Raw genomic sequence first — 15,690 nt, 5'->3', positions numbered from 1 at the left:
ACGCGACGACAACGAAACATAGACAGGAGGCGTAATCGTGATGACGACCGCAGCTACAGAACAGTGGCGCGTAACAGACTTAACTCATCACAGTCAACACATGAACCTGGACAACCTCAACTATTAGGTTACAAATGCGCCCTAACGCTGCCCCAAAATGACTTTTCTTTCTCAATTGGACCTCTGTCAATGACCTGTGATGCCTGTACAGCGAGGCATTTTGAGAAGGAGAAGACCGGCAGGAATGCTTCTAATTTTTCCCTGTGTTTGCCACAAGGGTAAAGTATCTTTGCCACCATTTATACCGTCACAATTCATTCAAGAGCTAATCGAAAACATTCATCATCCGAATGCTTCTATTCGCAAGAAATCACAAAATTACCTCAAACACATTCGCTCTTATAACGCTGCTCTTGCCATGATCAGCTCTGAAGCTAAACTAGACGAATCCTTAACAAACGGTGTCTACAACTTCAAAATCCACGATACGTTCTATCACCGCGTCGGCACTCTTGCACCATCACCTGGGCAAACTGCTAAGTATGCACAAATTTACATTTACGATGTTGACACTGCCATTCAGCAACGAATGCGAATGCCTGCCAACCAAAAGTGTGATGAAGCCTTGATGAGAGAGTTGACATCGTATCTTGAAAATGTAAACCCTTTCGTTCAGTCATTCAAAACTATGGCAGAATTAAGTCGGGACGAAAATGATGGCGTAGAAACTGACATCTGTATGTTCATGAAGAGAGACCGAAACGACGATCATAGAAGATTCAACGATGCCGTTCAAACTGATGTGGCAGCTATATTTAAAGCTGTAGATGGTGCACCACCTGGCGAGCGCAACCTTATCATATGGCACAAGTCTCATGGCGTTCGAAGAGTTTCCGTTTTGGAGCCATCCCTTGACCCACTGGCTTATCCATTGTTGTTCCCCCATGGCGATTCTGGATGGCACATTGACTTGACTTACGATGCCGCCCATCAAACAGCTGTTCGTCAAAAGCTAACCATGTTACAATATGCATCATACCGTCTTGCAATTCGCGAACCATTCAGCATTTTGCACCGTTCACAAAAGCTTTATCTGCAATGGTTGGTGGATATGTATGTCAGGATAGAAGGCACACGACTAGAGTTCATTCGGAAGCAACAGTCACAATTACGAGCTGATCTCTACCTCAACATAACCGACTTTGTCAATAGAAGGGCAGGAGAAGAAAATGTTCAAATCGGCCGCCAAGTCATTTTGCCGTCATCTTTCATCGGCTCACAACGTAATATGAATCAAAACTACTTAGATGCAATGGCAATAGTGCAAAAATTTGGGAAGCCATCGTTATTCGTCACCATGACATGCAACCCGAAGTGGCCTGAAATCATTGACAACTTAACAATTGGCGAGTCGGTACATTACCGTCCAGACTTAGTCGTCCGCGTCTTTCATTGTAAACTGAATGAACTTATTGACAACATTACGAAAGATCAAATTTTTGGCAAAGTGGCTGCTCTGATTTATACAATTGAGTTCCAAAAGCGTGGACTCCCGCACGCCCATATCCTCATCACTTTAGACGAAGAAGATCGTATCCGCGAGGTGGATGTTATCGACAAGTATGTGTCTGCAGAAATACCTGATATTGAGCTACATCCCTCTCTTCATGACAAAGTTAAAAGCCATATGATACACGGTCCATGCGGCTCTCTAAACCCGAATTCAGTTTGTATGAGAGATGGCCAGTGCAGCAAGAAGTTCCCAAAAGAATTTTCCGAGTCAACGCAAGAGAACCACAATGGGTACGCAACATATAGAAGACGTGATACAGGCGTTACTGTTGATGTTCGTGGTCAGAGTGTTGACAACCGCTTTGTTGTACCTTATAACCCTTTTCTCCTGCAAAAGTTCAACTGCCATATCAACACTGAAGTTTGCAGCTCTGTAAGGTCAATCAAATATGTGTATAAATATATATACAAGGGTTACGATTGCGCCAACGTACAGTTCAGTCGTGACGACCAAGCGCAGATCGTATATGATGAAATTGACTCTTTCGTCAGTTGTCGTTATGTGGGATCTACAGAGGCCACTTGGCGCATTTTCGAATACGAGATGCATCACCAATCTCACAAAATTGAACGTCTTGATTGTCACTTACCGCAACAACAAACTGTATACTTTCAAAACGGCAACGAAGCTGCCGCAGCAGCAAATCCAAAGCAAACAAAACTAGAGGCATTTTTCAGACTTAACCAACAAGATTCTGATGCTAACAATTTACTCTACATTGAAATTCCGCAAAATTACACATGGGACTCTACCAAGAAAGAATGGCGTAAACGGCAGCGTGGTGGACAAAAGGTCGTAACGCGCCTTTATAATGTGTCGCCAAAGAATGTTGAACTTTTTAATTTACGTCTCCTGCTACTACATGTCAAAGGTGCGAAGGGTTTTGAAGATATTCTTACAGTTGATGGCATACTTCACGAAACATTCTTGGCCGCCGCTAACGCAAGAGGTATTGTGTGTAATGACGACCAGTGGCAAGACACTATTGCCGAAGCGACAACATCGCAGTCTCCCAGACAGTTGCGTCAACTTTTTGGAGTTATTTGTGGTATTAATATACCCGCAAATTGCAACGCACTATGGGAACAGTTCAAAGACCATCTGTGTGAAGACTTACTTTGTGATATGTGCTCTGAAGCAGCGTATAATTTGGGTCTTCTTGAAATTGAGGATATATTGATCACTCACAACACAAGTTGTGCTGAGTTAGGGCTTCCAATTCCGAACTGTCAGTCAACAAACATAGATAGTTACGACGTAATGGAACAAGGCGAGTGCTTCAATCATATGTTCAACATGGCCAATGACGAACAAAAAGCAATCATTACAGAAGTTATTGGTGCTATTGAAAAAGGACAAGGCGAAAAGGTGCTCTGTCTCACTGCGCACGCTGGCTGTGGAAAGACGTATGTGCAAAAGACATTGCTGTTTTATTTACGTTCAAAATGTCTTGACTGTCTACCGTGCGCATTCAGTGGCATAGCGGCAAGCTTGCTGGTGGGAGGCAGAACATTACACAATCAGTTCAAATTGCCTATTCCTGTCACTGAGTCATCGGTATCATCTATCAAAGCTAATAGTGCTGTTGCCAATAGAATCAGGAGTTCAGCATTGATTATAATCGATGAAATCTCAATGTGTCCGATTTACGCGTTGAAAGCAATCGACCGTTTGTTACGTGACCTATCAGTTCCCGAAAATCGCGAAAAAATGTTCGGAGGCAAAGCCGTTCTCCTATGCGGGGACTTTAGGCAGACGCTCCCTGTTGTACCCCACGCTGGGCAAACAGCTACAACTGAGCTATGTGTGAAATCTTTAGAAGAGTGGCCACGAATCAAACAGCTCACGCTTACGCAAAACATGATTGCGCTGCCATCTGAGCTTGACTTTATAAGCTTCCTCAAACAAATTGGCGATGGGACATATCCAATTCATTCTGATCTCGGCGATGATATAATTGAACTTCCTCAGAACGTTATCTGCTCAGGAGATATTATTGACGAAGTATACAATGACTTTGACAGCATTATAACAAGCAACACTATAACAGACCGAGCAATCCTCTCTACGAAAAACGAATTCTGCCATTCTGTAAACGAAAAGATAATGTCAAGGATGCCCAGAGAGTTCACGACTTATTACAGTTTTGACAAGATTGTAACTGATGACGTTTCGGAGACACTGAATTTCCCAACCGAATTCCTCAATAGCATTGAATTGAGCGGATTACCTCCTCATAAATTAAAACTTAAAGTCAACGCGGTCGTCATGCTCATAAGAAATTTAGACACTGCTAAAGCACTGATTAATGGTACCCGATTGAGAGTGAAGCATTTATATCCACTCACTATCGACGTGGAAGTTCTAACCGGAACGTCTTCGGGAAATCGATTTCTCATACCAAGAATCCATTTACGTCCTTCTGATGCAGCCCTCCCCTTTGCCATGCAACGCACGCAGTTCCCAATCATACCTGCGTTTGCTATGACAGTCAACAAATCACAAGGACAGAGCATTGGCAAAGTTGGAATAATACTTGAAGAGCCTGTCTTTGGCCATGGACAGCTGTATGTAGCCTGCAGCCGTGCACGATCGTTTGAAGGGCTGAAATTCATGGTCCGTGACACAGAAAAACAAGGCCGGTTGAGAGGTGATGATCGAGTGTTCACTCGGAATATAGTATTTAAAAATGTAGTATAACCATTTACAGTTAAATGTTTTCAATTTAAAACTAAATTTTGTGTTACATTTATTATGATGCATCGTAAACCTATGTATACTGTATTATAAGCAGTCCACTATGCAATAAGTGCGCTATAATAGTGGTCCAGTACTATAGCGCACGTATTGCATTGTAAAATATAGTTTCACGTAAGCGTGCACTTAGGCTCATGAAAAACATTGTAATATTATGTGTCGCAGACAAGCACTTTCTGCATGATAATATATTTGAGTGTGTGTATATACTTCAGTGCGCATAAAATAGCGGAAATGGTGAAATTACGCCATGCTAAGATAAAAATGGGGATATTTTGTAATAGCACTCTGATAGGCTGAAAATGGTGAATTAATGGTGGATCCATGCACTGCATGTAAATGTTTTGAGATTGCCATTTCAATTATTTATTGTTCTGCTAGCGTAGCGCACGATTCCGTGTGCTCGGGTCCACTAGTGAAGAACAAATTTGATAAATTTTTTGCCATCTTGTATGAAACCTGTATTAAAACACACATGTGAACCAGGTTGACGGCATTTAACGAGTTTAATAGAGGGATTGTACACAACACCAGTTTTGTTTTTACCCTCGTATTAAGGAGGAGAACATGGATTTTTTTCATTTGTTTTGGTTAGATATGGACAATTAAACACATTTTTGACCAGAACTGTATGTGATATTAAATTAACAAAAGTTAAATAAAAATACGTCTAATAAATAACACTTGGAACATATATTTACACTTGTAGACTCACAAGACCATAAATATATATATATATATAAAAGATCCCTTGCCTATTGGGTCTAAGAACATTACTGTGCCCAATCGAAAAGAGATAAAAAGGAAATAACCTTAAAACTTTTTTTGATAAATGAATCACAAAAAAGTGTCATCAATAGGTTAAGTAAGGTAGTACAGTAGAATTCCGAGTTAGACGGTACCCAGACTACCTCGGATGATAAAAAAACTGGGATAAGATGGCGGTAAAAATTATAGGTTAAAATTAGACAAAAATTATTTTGAAACTGGAGAATATGGTTTATTATTACAGTAACAAGTGATTTATGATTAAATAAAAATATATTTCTCTCTCTATCAACTTGTACCAACAATCGATTTATTACAGGCAGAACTGCATTTGCCCGGCTATCAATACTGTGGACCTGGAACAAAAATGAAAAAAAGGCTATATACAGTACTGTATTTGCCTCGGTTAACCCGGCGGCTCGGATAATCAGACTACTGTACATTGCCATGAATGGTGAAGGTCAGTTAGAGTAATTGCTCAACATCGTACAATGATATACAGGATTTGAAATATGTTTGCAGATGCAGGAGAGTGCCTTGCCCTGGTCAACGCTAGTCTTACCTCCACAGAAGCAATACTCGACTATACGTGATTATTCTCTCCATCGCCTTCATGTAGGTCTAGGGTAAGCAATAAGTCATTCCTACGAGTGCTCAAACCGCGCTTAGTTACTCCACACTTAGTTTCACCGTGCTCAATGTAAGTGCTTATTATTATGATTTAGAACACCAATGGCATGTAGTGTGCAACATAATGTTGAAGCCAAACAGTTTTCTTCAGTAAAAACACAACATCATTGAAAATCATCAATTTTACTATTACTTTACGGTCCATAAGAGTTGAAGTGCCTCCTTCGGGTGATATTTTTCTTGCTAGAAACCTAGAAATAATCGATATACTTTAAAAATACGGATACGGTGTTCTATTATACAGGTTATTGTTTTTTCAATGCTGCTGATTGTTTGCCGGTAGTACTTAATTGCATCTGGTTTTGGTGTTATCATCTTAGTTATACAATTTTATAACGTTTTATATTTGTGATTTAACTTACCCATTTGGAATATAATTTGTTTTTAGAATGGGTTTGTCTACTGTTGTTTAAGGGATATGCTGTTTTGATATTATTAAGCTAAGCAATGTTGTGTACTGTATAACTTAAATTTGTACCGTCTTTTTTGCTTCGTACTACGTTATTAACTACTTTCATATAGGACATTTGGATACAATTCACGTTGTAATTCATTGTTCAGACCTATAATGAAAAGAAAAGTAAATTCATTTTGTAAATAGATTAAATAGTATTTTATACATATTGTTATTTATACAATTATTGTAGATACTCAATTAAGTGTTGTACTATAATTATTACAAGTGTGGCCGGTCACAGACAGTTTATATGTAATAAAATATGTAACTTGTTATTATTTCTTAACAAGTTATTGTTTGAGAGCGATGGTTAGGCACCAACATTTTATAAATACCTTGTGATAGAGGAATAACAAATTATCATTAGAAAATTTCAATAATTTAATTCAAACAAAACCCAAAGCCTAGTTACACATCCCCGGATTTTTAATGAACAGTTGGTTACATTTAAACAACAAAATGTGTTTTAGTCTTATAAAGACTTATTTTGTTGAACATAAAAATAATGAAAAACTAAATGAAAATGTGTTTGATTAAAGTAAATGGTAATTTAAACAAATATTGTAAAATGACGAAGTTAAACTTAAATTAATATCCACAACTGTCAACTAATACTAGTACAGCTGTGCTATATCATGATGCTGCTTTCTTATGTAACTTTAACTTACTTTTTTATAAGATTTTAAACAGAATGTGTAAGTTAAATTTTAAATATAGCCTAAATATATATAGCCTATAACGGGTTTTAAATGATATTTTTGTGTTACCTTTTCATATTATGTAGCCAAGATTATGAACTTTTGTTCAAATAGTTCTTTAGGATTATTATCCTATTTTACTGTTTACTAGTACTATGATCATTTGTATGTTGGACATTGTTCACATACTTTAGCCTATATAAAGATACAGTAATTTGGAAATCATTTTGGTTAAATAGATAACAGCTTATAACCGGCTGACTCCTTTTACAGGTGGTTTCACTTTTTTCAAAGTTCTGTAAATTCTTGTGTTTAACTTAAAATCATGTTGAATTAGTTTTGGAACAATCATTTTGCTACAAGCCTTTTTAAATATTTTGTTAATTTTACATAAAACTTTAAATTTTGCATTTTATTAATTTTTGGTTTGCCACTTATTTAGAAAAATAAAATAGATTTTAAAATCCAGTTTTTTGCCTGGCCTATTTAGAAATTGGTAAACACCCTTACTGTGTTTTATAAATGTGATTATTTTTACAAGAGGTGTTAGAAAACTGGCAAAAAATAAGAAACACTAATAAGATTTTCAATTACTATCTTTATCAACAAATCATCAATGTACTACCTTTATATTTTATTTAGCTTTTGTTCCACTGTAGAATATTTTTAGTACATAATATTATATATTGTAAATAGTAAGAGAGTTCAACTTATGTAGAGCTTTAAAATTTTTGTAAGATTTATAAATTTAAAATCGATGTACATGAGTCCTGTAATATACATATTTTATACTAAGAGTTTGTAAGTTGTGTCAAAATGTGCTATTTGTTAAAATTATATATGTAGGATCTTGTATAAGCTATGATGCATTTCCTGGTAACATTTGTCTAATTAATTTTGTATATTTTACTATAAATAAAGACCATGTATAGTACTTTTGTTTTTAATTAATAAGTTAAACGGTTAAAAAACCAAAAAGTAGTCTTAATTATTGGAGATGAACAATATATTTAATAAATATTTATACCTTCCCACAGTCAAGTATATTTTGTAATATTAAAATTAGAAACTGACTAAAACAACATGAATTAAATTCCTATAATGTTTACATGTTGCATTTAAATATTTAAATTTCCACTTTGAAATATTTATTGCGTGTTACAAGTTGTGTTTTCGTATTGCTTAGGTGAAAAATGTGAGTTATTTAGTATGCTTTATTCTTGTATTTGTTGTTGTTGCATCTATTCAAATTATAAAGACTTTTTAACTACTGTTGTTTATCATAAGATTGTGGTGTTTTGGTTTTAGCTTGATTCTTAAAACACACTTCCACATCAATTGTGAACAAAATTAAATACTTTAATACTTAATATTTTAACTGAATGGCGACCATACGAAGGTAAGCCAAGTATGGATGGAGATGAGTGGCGGATGATCTTGTACAGTAGTCTTGTTACTTACTAAGGCCGACATGTTCCTTAGACAGGACTATTAATTAATAGCCCATGAAGCCAATGGCAACCAAGGGACCTACAGTTTATGGTGCAATCTGAACCACATTTTTGCCTTGTAATTTACTAAATTGATCTAATTAACAGGATAGTACTGCGGATAGTCGTAGTAGGCCTACTCACTAGTGTGGACAATATTCCACCCCAGGGAGTATCACATCCACAGATCATGCATATAAATATCCACAATTTGTGACCTCCAAGTAGCTGGATTACAGGACAACGCCACTGTCCCAGTCCATTAAAAAATAATGGTTTTTATTACATTTATTCAGATTGTATTGTTATATATATCCTTTTAAAGGCTACTAATTGGCAAACAAGTAAAACACATCACCTTTAATTATTATGTTTATTTAAGTTACTAACTTAATTGTGGAAGTTGATCTGCTTGTTGTAATGTATTAATTTGTAATTGTCTTGGCTTCTCAAATTCAAAAGCTATTATTGTAAGGCAGAATAATTAATTGTCCAATCATGAGATTTAAAGATATCAGTTGTGACTAATGACTGAAACATTTTTGAGGAACAATTATGACATAATACAACAAATGCATAATTTGGATGGTTTCTCCTACATAGTCTACTCCTTGTACAAATTTATCTTTGTCATTGTTTCTAAGAATGATGATTGTGTTATACATTTAATTTATTTGTTATTAATTTGATAATCATTACACAACTCTAGTTTGTTTTTATCATAATCTTGTTTCAGTTTGTTTTGTTGCTTATCACACTATCGATAATATCCACTGATTAACTACAACATAATTTAATTTCTAAGTAATTCATCATGTTGTTTATTAAATTTGTTTTATTTTCCAAAATAATTTAATCTGAATTTAACAGATATTCAAATGTAAGAATCTGTATGAGAAATTTGAAGCAATAAAATTTCACATCCTTTATTGAACCATAACACAATGACAATTAATTTTTAGTAGAAGGCCTTTTTATCATATTTTATTTTGTATTACTTAATGTATATTATGAATAGTTAAACATTGTTTCCCAACGTAATGTATTTCTTTTACTTTAATGTAATTTGTTTATTTAAAAAATTGTACATGTTTTGTAAATCTATTATTTAAACTCTTGAACATTGTGATTAATTGCCCACCATTATCATTAAAACTGAGTTGCTTCTCTTGAGAAACTTAAAATCAAAAGATAAATTTAAACAAGCGAAGATTAGTAAAGCTAGAATCAATTGAATTGAACTTAAGTACCGAGTTATGTAAATAGTTCTAAGTTTTTTTAAATTTCTGTCCTTCATAGAATAGATTTAAGATTCCGTCTCAAGTTTAGAATAGATAAATTTTATATAAAATTGTGCATTTGTAAGACTGAAAACGGGCCATCATGTATTATACCACATGTACCATATTGCATGAATTGCTGACATTTTTTGAATAATCGTAATATGATTGTTTCCTTATGCATTTTTTTCAATTTTGAATCTTTAAATGAACTTCATATGTATTATAAAGTGTTAATTCTTTACAATAAAACCTCAGATTCTTTTTATGTATTCTTTTAATGATTTATGAAACCTTTGTAACATCAACATACATCATAAATTATATTATTATCAAAGTCTTGATCTACTTGTTTGTTTGAGCTAAAGTAATTCCAGAGTCTGCTTAGTTGACTTTTGAAAAGTTAAGAATCCCGATTCCTTAGCAAAATGTGTTCACAAAAACAGGCCCTTGATAATTAAGGGCGTTGATAATTATTATCAACCGTCGTCGTCAGTTCTATTGTATAAAAAGCAGTAAAGGATTTTTTAAACTTTTTCAGATACATAAATATAGCTTACATTGACCAACAAAGGGTCTGGAGGGATTAGTCAAGGCTCTGCCCCCGAGTTATTCTTATTGAGATATAAACGATTTAAAATCTATATAAATAAAATTAGAGTTTTGTCTGTACATTGCTCAGAATTATATATTTTTAGGTTATTTTTACGTTTTATACATTAAAGAAGCAGAAACAAGTCTTATCTCTATTCTGTCTGTCTGTCTGTAACACTCAAGATGGCATTTAACACAATCTTCTCCATGAAAACGAGAGTACCTATCAAGATCCAAGTCATTTTAATGTATTCACTGTATTGGCGAGAGTGTCTTTAGCCATTAGAACATGGCCTCACTACTTTGCAAATAAAATTACGGACGTTCAAAAATGCAGTTTTGTGCGATTTTTGCCAAGTTTACGTTCAATTTTTATCACATAATCATCTATGAAATAACAAACAGCTTTTCGGATCACGATGATTTTTTCTAGCTGTCACTGATATGTTTACAAATGTTGTTTACAAATACCGCAATCATTTCCGATCACGTTTTGAAAGCAAATCCCAAACAAAGTGAGATTAAAAACATTTTTCTTACATAACAGATTTAATTAATCGCAAGTGCAATATTATAGTGTAACCATATGAATGAAATTAAATAACTAGGCATCATCCAGGTCAGGAACCAGAGATTATTTGTGTATAAAATTGTTCTTGAGTTTTGATAACCAGAAAGAAGACCTTGAATCAGTGTTGTATAGGGCTGGGACACTTAATGATCGTCGCCAATAGCTTACAAACAAGGTTTCCACTCATTGACGGCACTTCAATGGTGATTGTGTAAAGTGTAAAGTAAAAAAATCACAATTGCAGTGGGTGATTGTAATAGAGGTATACGGATGATGCTAAACTCGCTTTTCCAATGTGTCACTTTCTGTTTCTACTCACCGTGTGATGCAATCGCTGGACCATACAGCCAATAGGCCCATAGCCCATCTCTTGGGTACGTACGCCTACCTATTTATTCATAACAACCTTTTCGATGACGATCCTTGATACCGGTACTTTTCCATGGAATACATGGCCTACCTACTTAAGAAATAAAGTTACACATGTCCAAAAACCAAACATTGTGTGATTTTTGTCACATTCAACTGAAGGTTTAAGAAGGTTTCAACTGACTACTATAAGATCCCCGTGCGTAGAACGGGCACACAGCTAGTACATCATAAAAATGCTTTTGTAACACAAAAAAAAAAAAAAATTGCTTAAATATATCTTTTAACATGGCATATGAACAGATTTTATTATTTACAGCGGGTTAAAGAAGTAATTATTTTCAGTAATAAATCAATTCACATAAAACATGGGCAAAGTTTAAAAATTCTATATGCAATTTCATGCTGGTAAATAATTAGGTTAACTCAAATAGAAAAAAATTGTATATAAACTATCTAGTTGAAATCTAGTTAATGGCCAAAACTGTCATTCATTAAAATACCCAAAGTTGTGATCCAGTAAATGACCGACTCTTAATAATAATAATAAAATAAGTTTAAATAAAAATTGTTGGTTAGGGGTTTGATCTCAAAATGAGAACAGAATTGTAACTAATATGTTATCAGTGTTACATATAATACATTGCAGTTACCGTACCACCAATGACCAAAGTATCAAGACAAATAACACCCAACCATGTTTGTGGGAAGCTTGAAGATGAACTAGTTGGAATACTTAATTTTGTTTGATGCTTGAAGCTTGGCACTATCTTTGTAACCTGTGACAGGGTGGATTCCAAGGCTACCTTTAAGACGTTGTGGTATACAAAACATAAAGCTTAATATGATGTTTGTAATACAAAACAGTCAGTCAGCGGTGCAATCACCCTCTGATGCAATGTTGTATCATAGTACAATGAGTAGTATCAACTTGTTGGCCAATCACGTTTTTCCTCAAAATAATTTTACAAAGGCAAAATTTGTATGGAAATTGGGCACACCCTTTTGATTGCTGTTGTTTGGCTGTAGGTTGGCTATGAATTGAGTTTTAGATAGAGCCTTTGACTATTAATACAATGAAAGAGCCAAGCAATCAATCAATGAAAGTTAAGGTAATAAATGTGGTATCCATTGTGTTTAAGGTTAAACATTTTAAACATGAAATGCCCAACTACAGTTAGTTCTGTGACAAAAAAAAAGGTGGGTGTATGGCACTGGGAATACAGCTAAAGCTAAAATAAACATATACAGATTAAATATAAATGCACGTAAGAATAACGTGAAATAATAAGAAATAAAAGGTGTAGATGACAATACTGTAGCAAGTTATTAGTGATCCGCTGGGGTAACGCAGAAGGCCGGAGGAGCCACACTCTCTCATCCAAATCTCGTCAGTGGACAGCCACTAAAGGCTTGGATGCGTTGCCAGCCTAGCTCTAGAGCTTTAAACCGCTGTCCTTTGCGTTCAAACAAAATGCCACTGACGTAGACCCTAAAACAATACATTGTACGACAAATTTGATTCAAAAAAGTAACTTACTTGATTTAGGGTGCGCTCTACCTCAGCTCGGATTTCTCAATACGAAGTTGCTGAACGCCGACGTCCCTATACCATTGCATTGAACAGCGCCATGAAGAGCGCTTGCAAGTCTTTCGAATCTGGATGATTAAATCGTTATTCTTGAAGTGTTATTTAACTGCAGATTGAACTAACTTATGATAAAAAAACGCGTATTTTAACACTTGTTACAAAATCGGCAAAACTACAATAATATTTAACGAGAAATATGATTCAAAGGTCTTTTAAATCGGTTCACAATAGCGGCTTCAATCAGTTAGAACGGTTAGAACTAAACCCCTTGCATTTGCGCGCACCAGACTGGAAGAGCGCAGCTTTAATGAAGGTTATCTTACGTATTTATACTAACGTATTTGTTAAAACTTAGTTTGCTTAAATAATGGTGAAATAAAACGAAAATATAGTGTATCGCACGTGCTCCTTTTTCCGTTGAAAAGGGTCACTTTACACCCTAGTGATAAAGAATACTATTTCATTATCAACCTTAAGATGAAAATAATCTTTAAACTGTGATTGTGGACGTAGCCTGAATGTAGATTGGAAACAACTTAGAGCCTTGTCTACAAGTGGGCAATGCATATAAAAGGAATTTCTGTGGCTGGGAAAGAGCCATTTAGCAGTAAGAGGTCACGCTCAGTATTGCCACCATTACAGAACAACAAAGCCCTACTTTACCCTCTTGATATTCAGTGTGGAGCTATATTGCCATTGTTCCAATGTCTTAGCAACACTCAACATCGGCTATAATGCAAATGTTAGGATGAGAGGTTATTTTCTTTTACAGTGCTAATGTAGCGGCCAAATGAGTAAATTCCAATTTGAATAAAATATCATGAGAGGTAATCATTTTTACTGCTACTTCTAAACAAGTTGTATTTAAGTCTTGAACAGGTTAATAAGGAATTTATCACAAATCTAGTTTTAACCAACCCTATGCTGCAATGCATGTTGTTAAAATTAATTTTTTTTTACTTAAAAAAACTAAGCTAAAACTAAAATCAAAACATAATGAACAACTACATTATAGTTTTGTATACAAAACATACTGCTCTGAAATAAATAAGGTAATTTAATAGCTAATTTCCAATCAAATCAGTTTATCCAAGGATTCATTTATTTTCACGCTTTGGTGTAAGACACAACATACAGATAGATCTTCTCCCCGACAAGGCTTAATATATGATCTACTTACAGCTTAACATGAGCTCCGTATGATTCAATAACTGTCAACATTACAAATACATTAGCCAAGTCAAATTTACTAATAATAACCATTAAATAACTTTTAAATATAATTAAAATTTAAATTCATGAGGACTGTCCGTCAGTGAGGAAGGCGCGAACACTGTAGTAGCCTTTACCCGCGAGAAATGACCTCAAGTGCCTTTTGAAGCATCCCGGATCTGACGTGAACTTGATTTGAAGAGGGAGAGCATTGAACAGTTTGATAATTTAGATGTCTTTCAAAGAATGTGGTTGAATGGGCTGGAATTCTCAGGTTGAAAGTATTGCTAAGCAGGTATGAGTGGATGGTTTCGGTGTGAAAATGAGAATAATTTTACTTTAGAAAAGTGAGGACTTCCAGTATGTAAATACAGGGAAAAGTTAGAATTGCGTATGATTTAAATACAGCACTACAAGTATGTTCGTAGGGAAGGCCGTGGATTATTCTGATAGCTCTACTTTGAAGGCAGAAAAGGAAATGGGTTCTTGTGCTTTCACCATACCCCACAGTGCAACTAACTGCATAAATAGATAAATAGATTACTTAACCAAGCACAAACCTATCTTTATGTAACCAAACATAAGTCAATAAAGATAATCGCTTCTCAGATTCCACATTTGGCAGCAAGATATTACCCGACAAACCACCACATTTCTCAGCACTGATAGAAACACAAACGACTTTTTCTAATATAGTTTACGAATCGACCTAATGAAAGGTAAGGAAAGGTAGAGGAAAGGTGAAGGAAGTGTCGGCTAACTTGGGAGGGTCGGAACACGCGTCTTGGGACACAACTCGATTTCAACCTCGACCGCTGTAAAATGTTGGCAGGAAAAGAGGAAAGTGGACCCAGGGGACAGAGGGATAAACTTGACCGGCTCCGGCTTTGGCTCGTAAAAAGTGACTTACTAGAGGTCGGTATTGACACAAGCTGGTCTCATGTGTGGAGTGACACCGTGTGTTGTATACAGCAAACTCGACTTGCATGTGATTGGTAGTAGGTAAAAATAAGTTGACAAACTGTACTTGTATTTTTTTCAAATTTACGCATTTCAATTGTTTACATTAAGGTATATTGATATTACGTAGAACAGTATTTGCATTTACATATGCAGGATTACATCTTTTTACGGACCAATCATTTTACTTAAATTCCATACTCCTATGATAGGAAGTCAAATTGTTGTACATTTAGTTTAATACAAGCTGCTATACCCGTGCTTTGCAACGGGAAGAAAATGTGACCGAGAGAGCTATTAAAGTGGTGATGTGTGTTTTAAAATACAGCAACTCTATGACTTAGTTTTAAAATATAAACTGATTTAAAAGCGTAAACCTACTTACTTTCAAACTCCTACTTTTGATGTTAATAGATCCATAAGAATATGACAACATACCTTAGTGTAGTAATAGCATCAATTGCTTCATATTGATGCTTCATGAATGACATGTTTTAACATAGTTCTTAAATTTTAGTCAAGCCTCTTCACATGTAGCTTACTACATAAATTAAAATAATGAAACTTTGAGCAATACTTTACAAAACGTAGGCTATACAACCAACCTCACTTTCAAACCAAACATAACCCTCCTCAATCTACATGAAGTGTCACAAACATATTTTTCGAGTAAATAAATA

General features: G+C 35.1%; 2 protein-coding genes across 2 annotated transcripts in view; both read left to right on the top strand.

Annotated features, from left to right (window-relative positions):
- Positions 1-9,212, top strand: part of LOC128988716 (phosphatidylinositol 4-kinase beta-like) — a 33,803-nt gene extending 24,591 nt beyond the window's left edge. The window contains exon 16 of the mRNA XM_054410289.1: positions 5,621-9,212. The gene's annotated coding sequence lies outside the window, so the exon portion shown is untranslated. The remainder of the gene's footprint in view (positions 1-5,620) is intronic.
- On the top strand, positions 200-4,273 carry LOC128989278 (uncharacterized). Its single transcript, XM_054411157.1, has one exon. It carries the CDS (start codon positions 200-202, stop codon positions 4,271-4,273), a length of 4,074 nt encoding a protein of 1,357 aa, XP_054267132.1.
- Positions 9,213-15,690: the final 6,478 nt, after the last annotated feature.

The sequence above is a fragment of the Macrosteles quadrilineatus genome, unplaced genomic scaffold, assembly GCF_028750875.1.
Source record: "Macrosteles quadrilineatus isolate MER2022 unplaced genomic scaffold, UCM_ALF_1.0 Scaffold_3__2_contigs__length_128488019, whole genome shotgun sequence".
Lineage (NCBI taxonomy): Eukaryota > Metazoa > Arthropoda > Insecta > Hemiptera > Cicadellidae > Macrosteles > Macrosteles quadrilineatus.
Note: the sequence above shows the minus strand (reverse complement) of the source record. Positions and strands in the feature narration are given on the sequence as shown.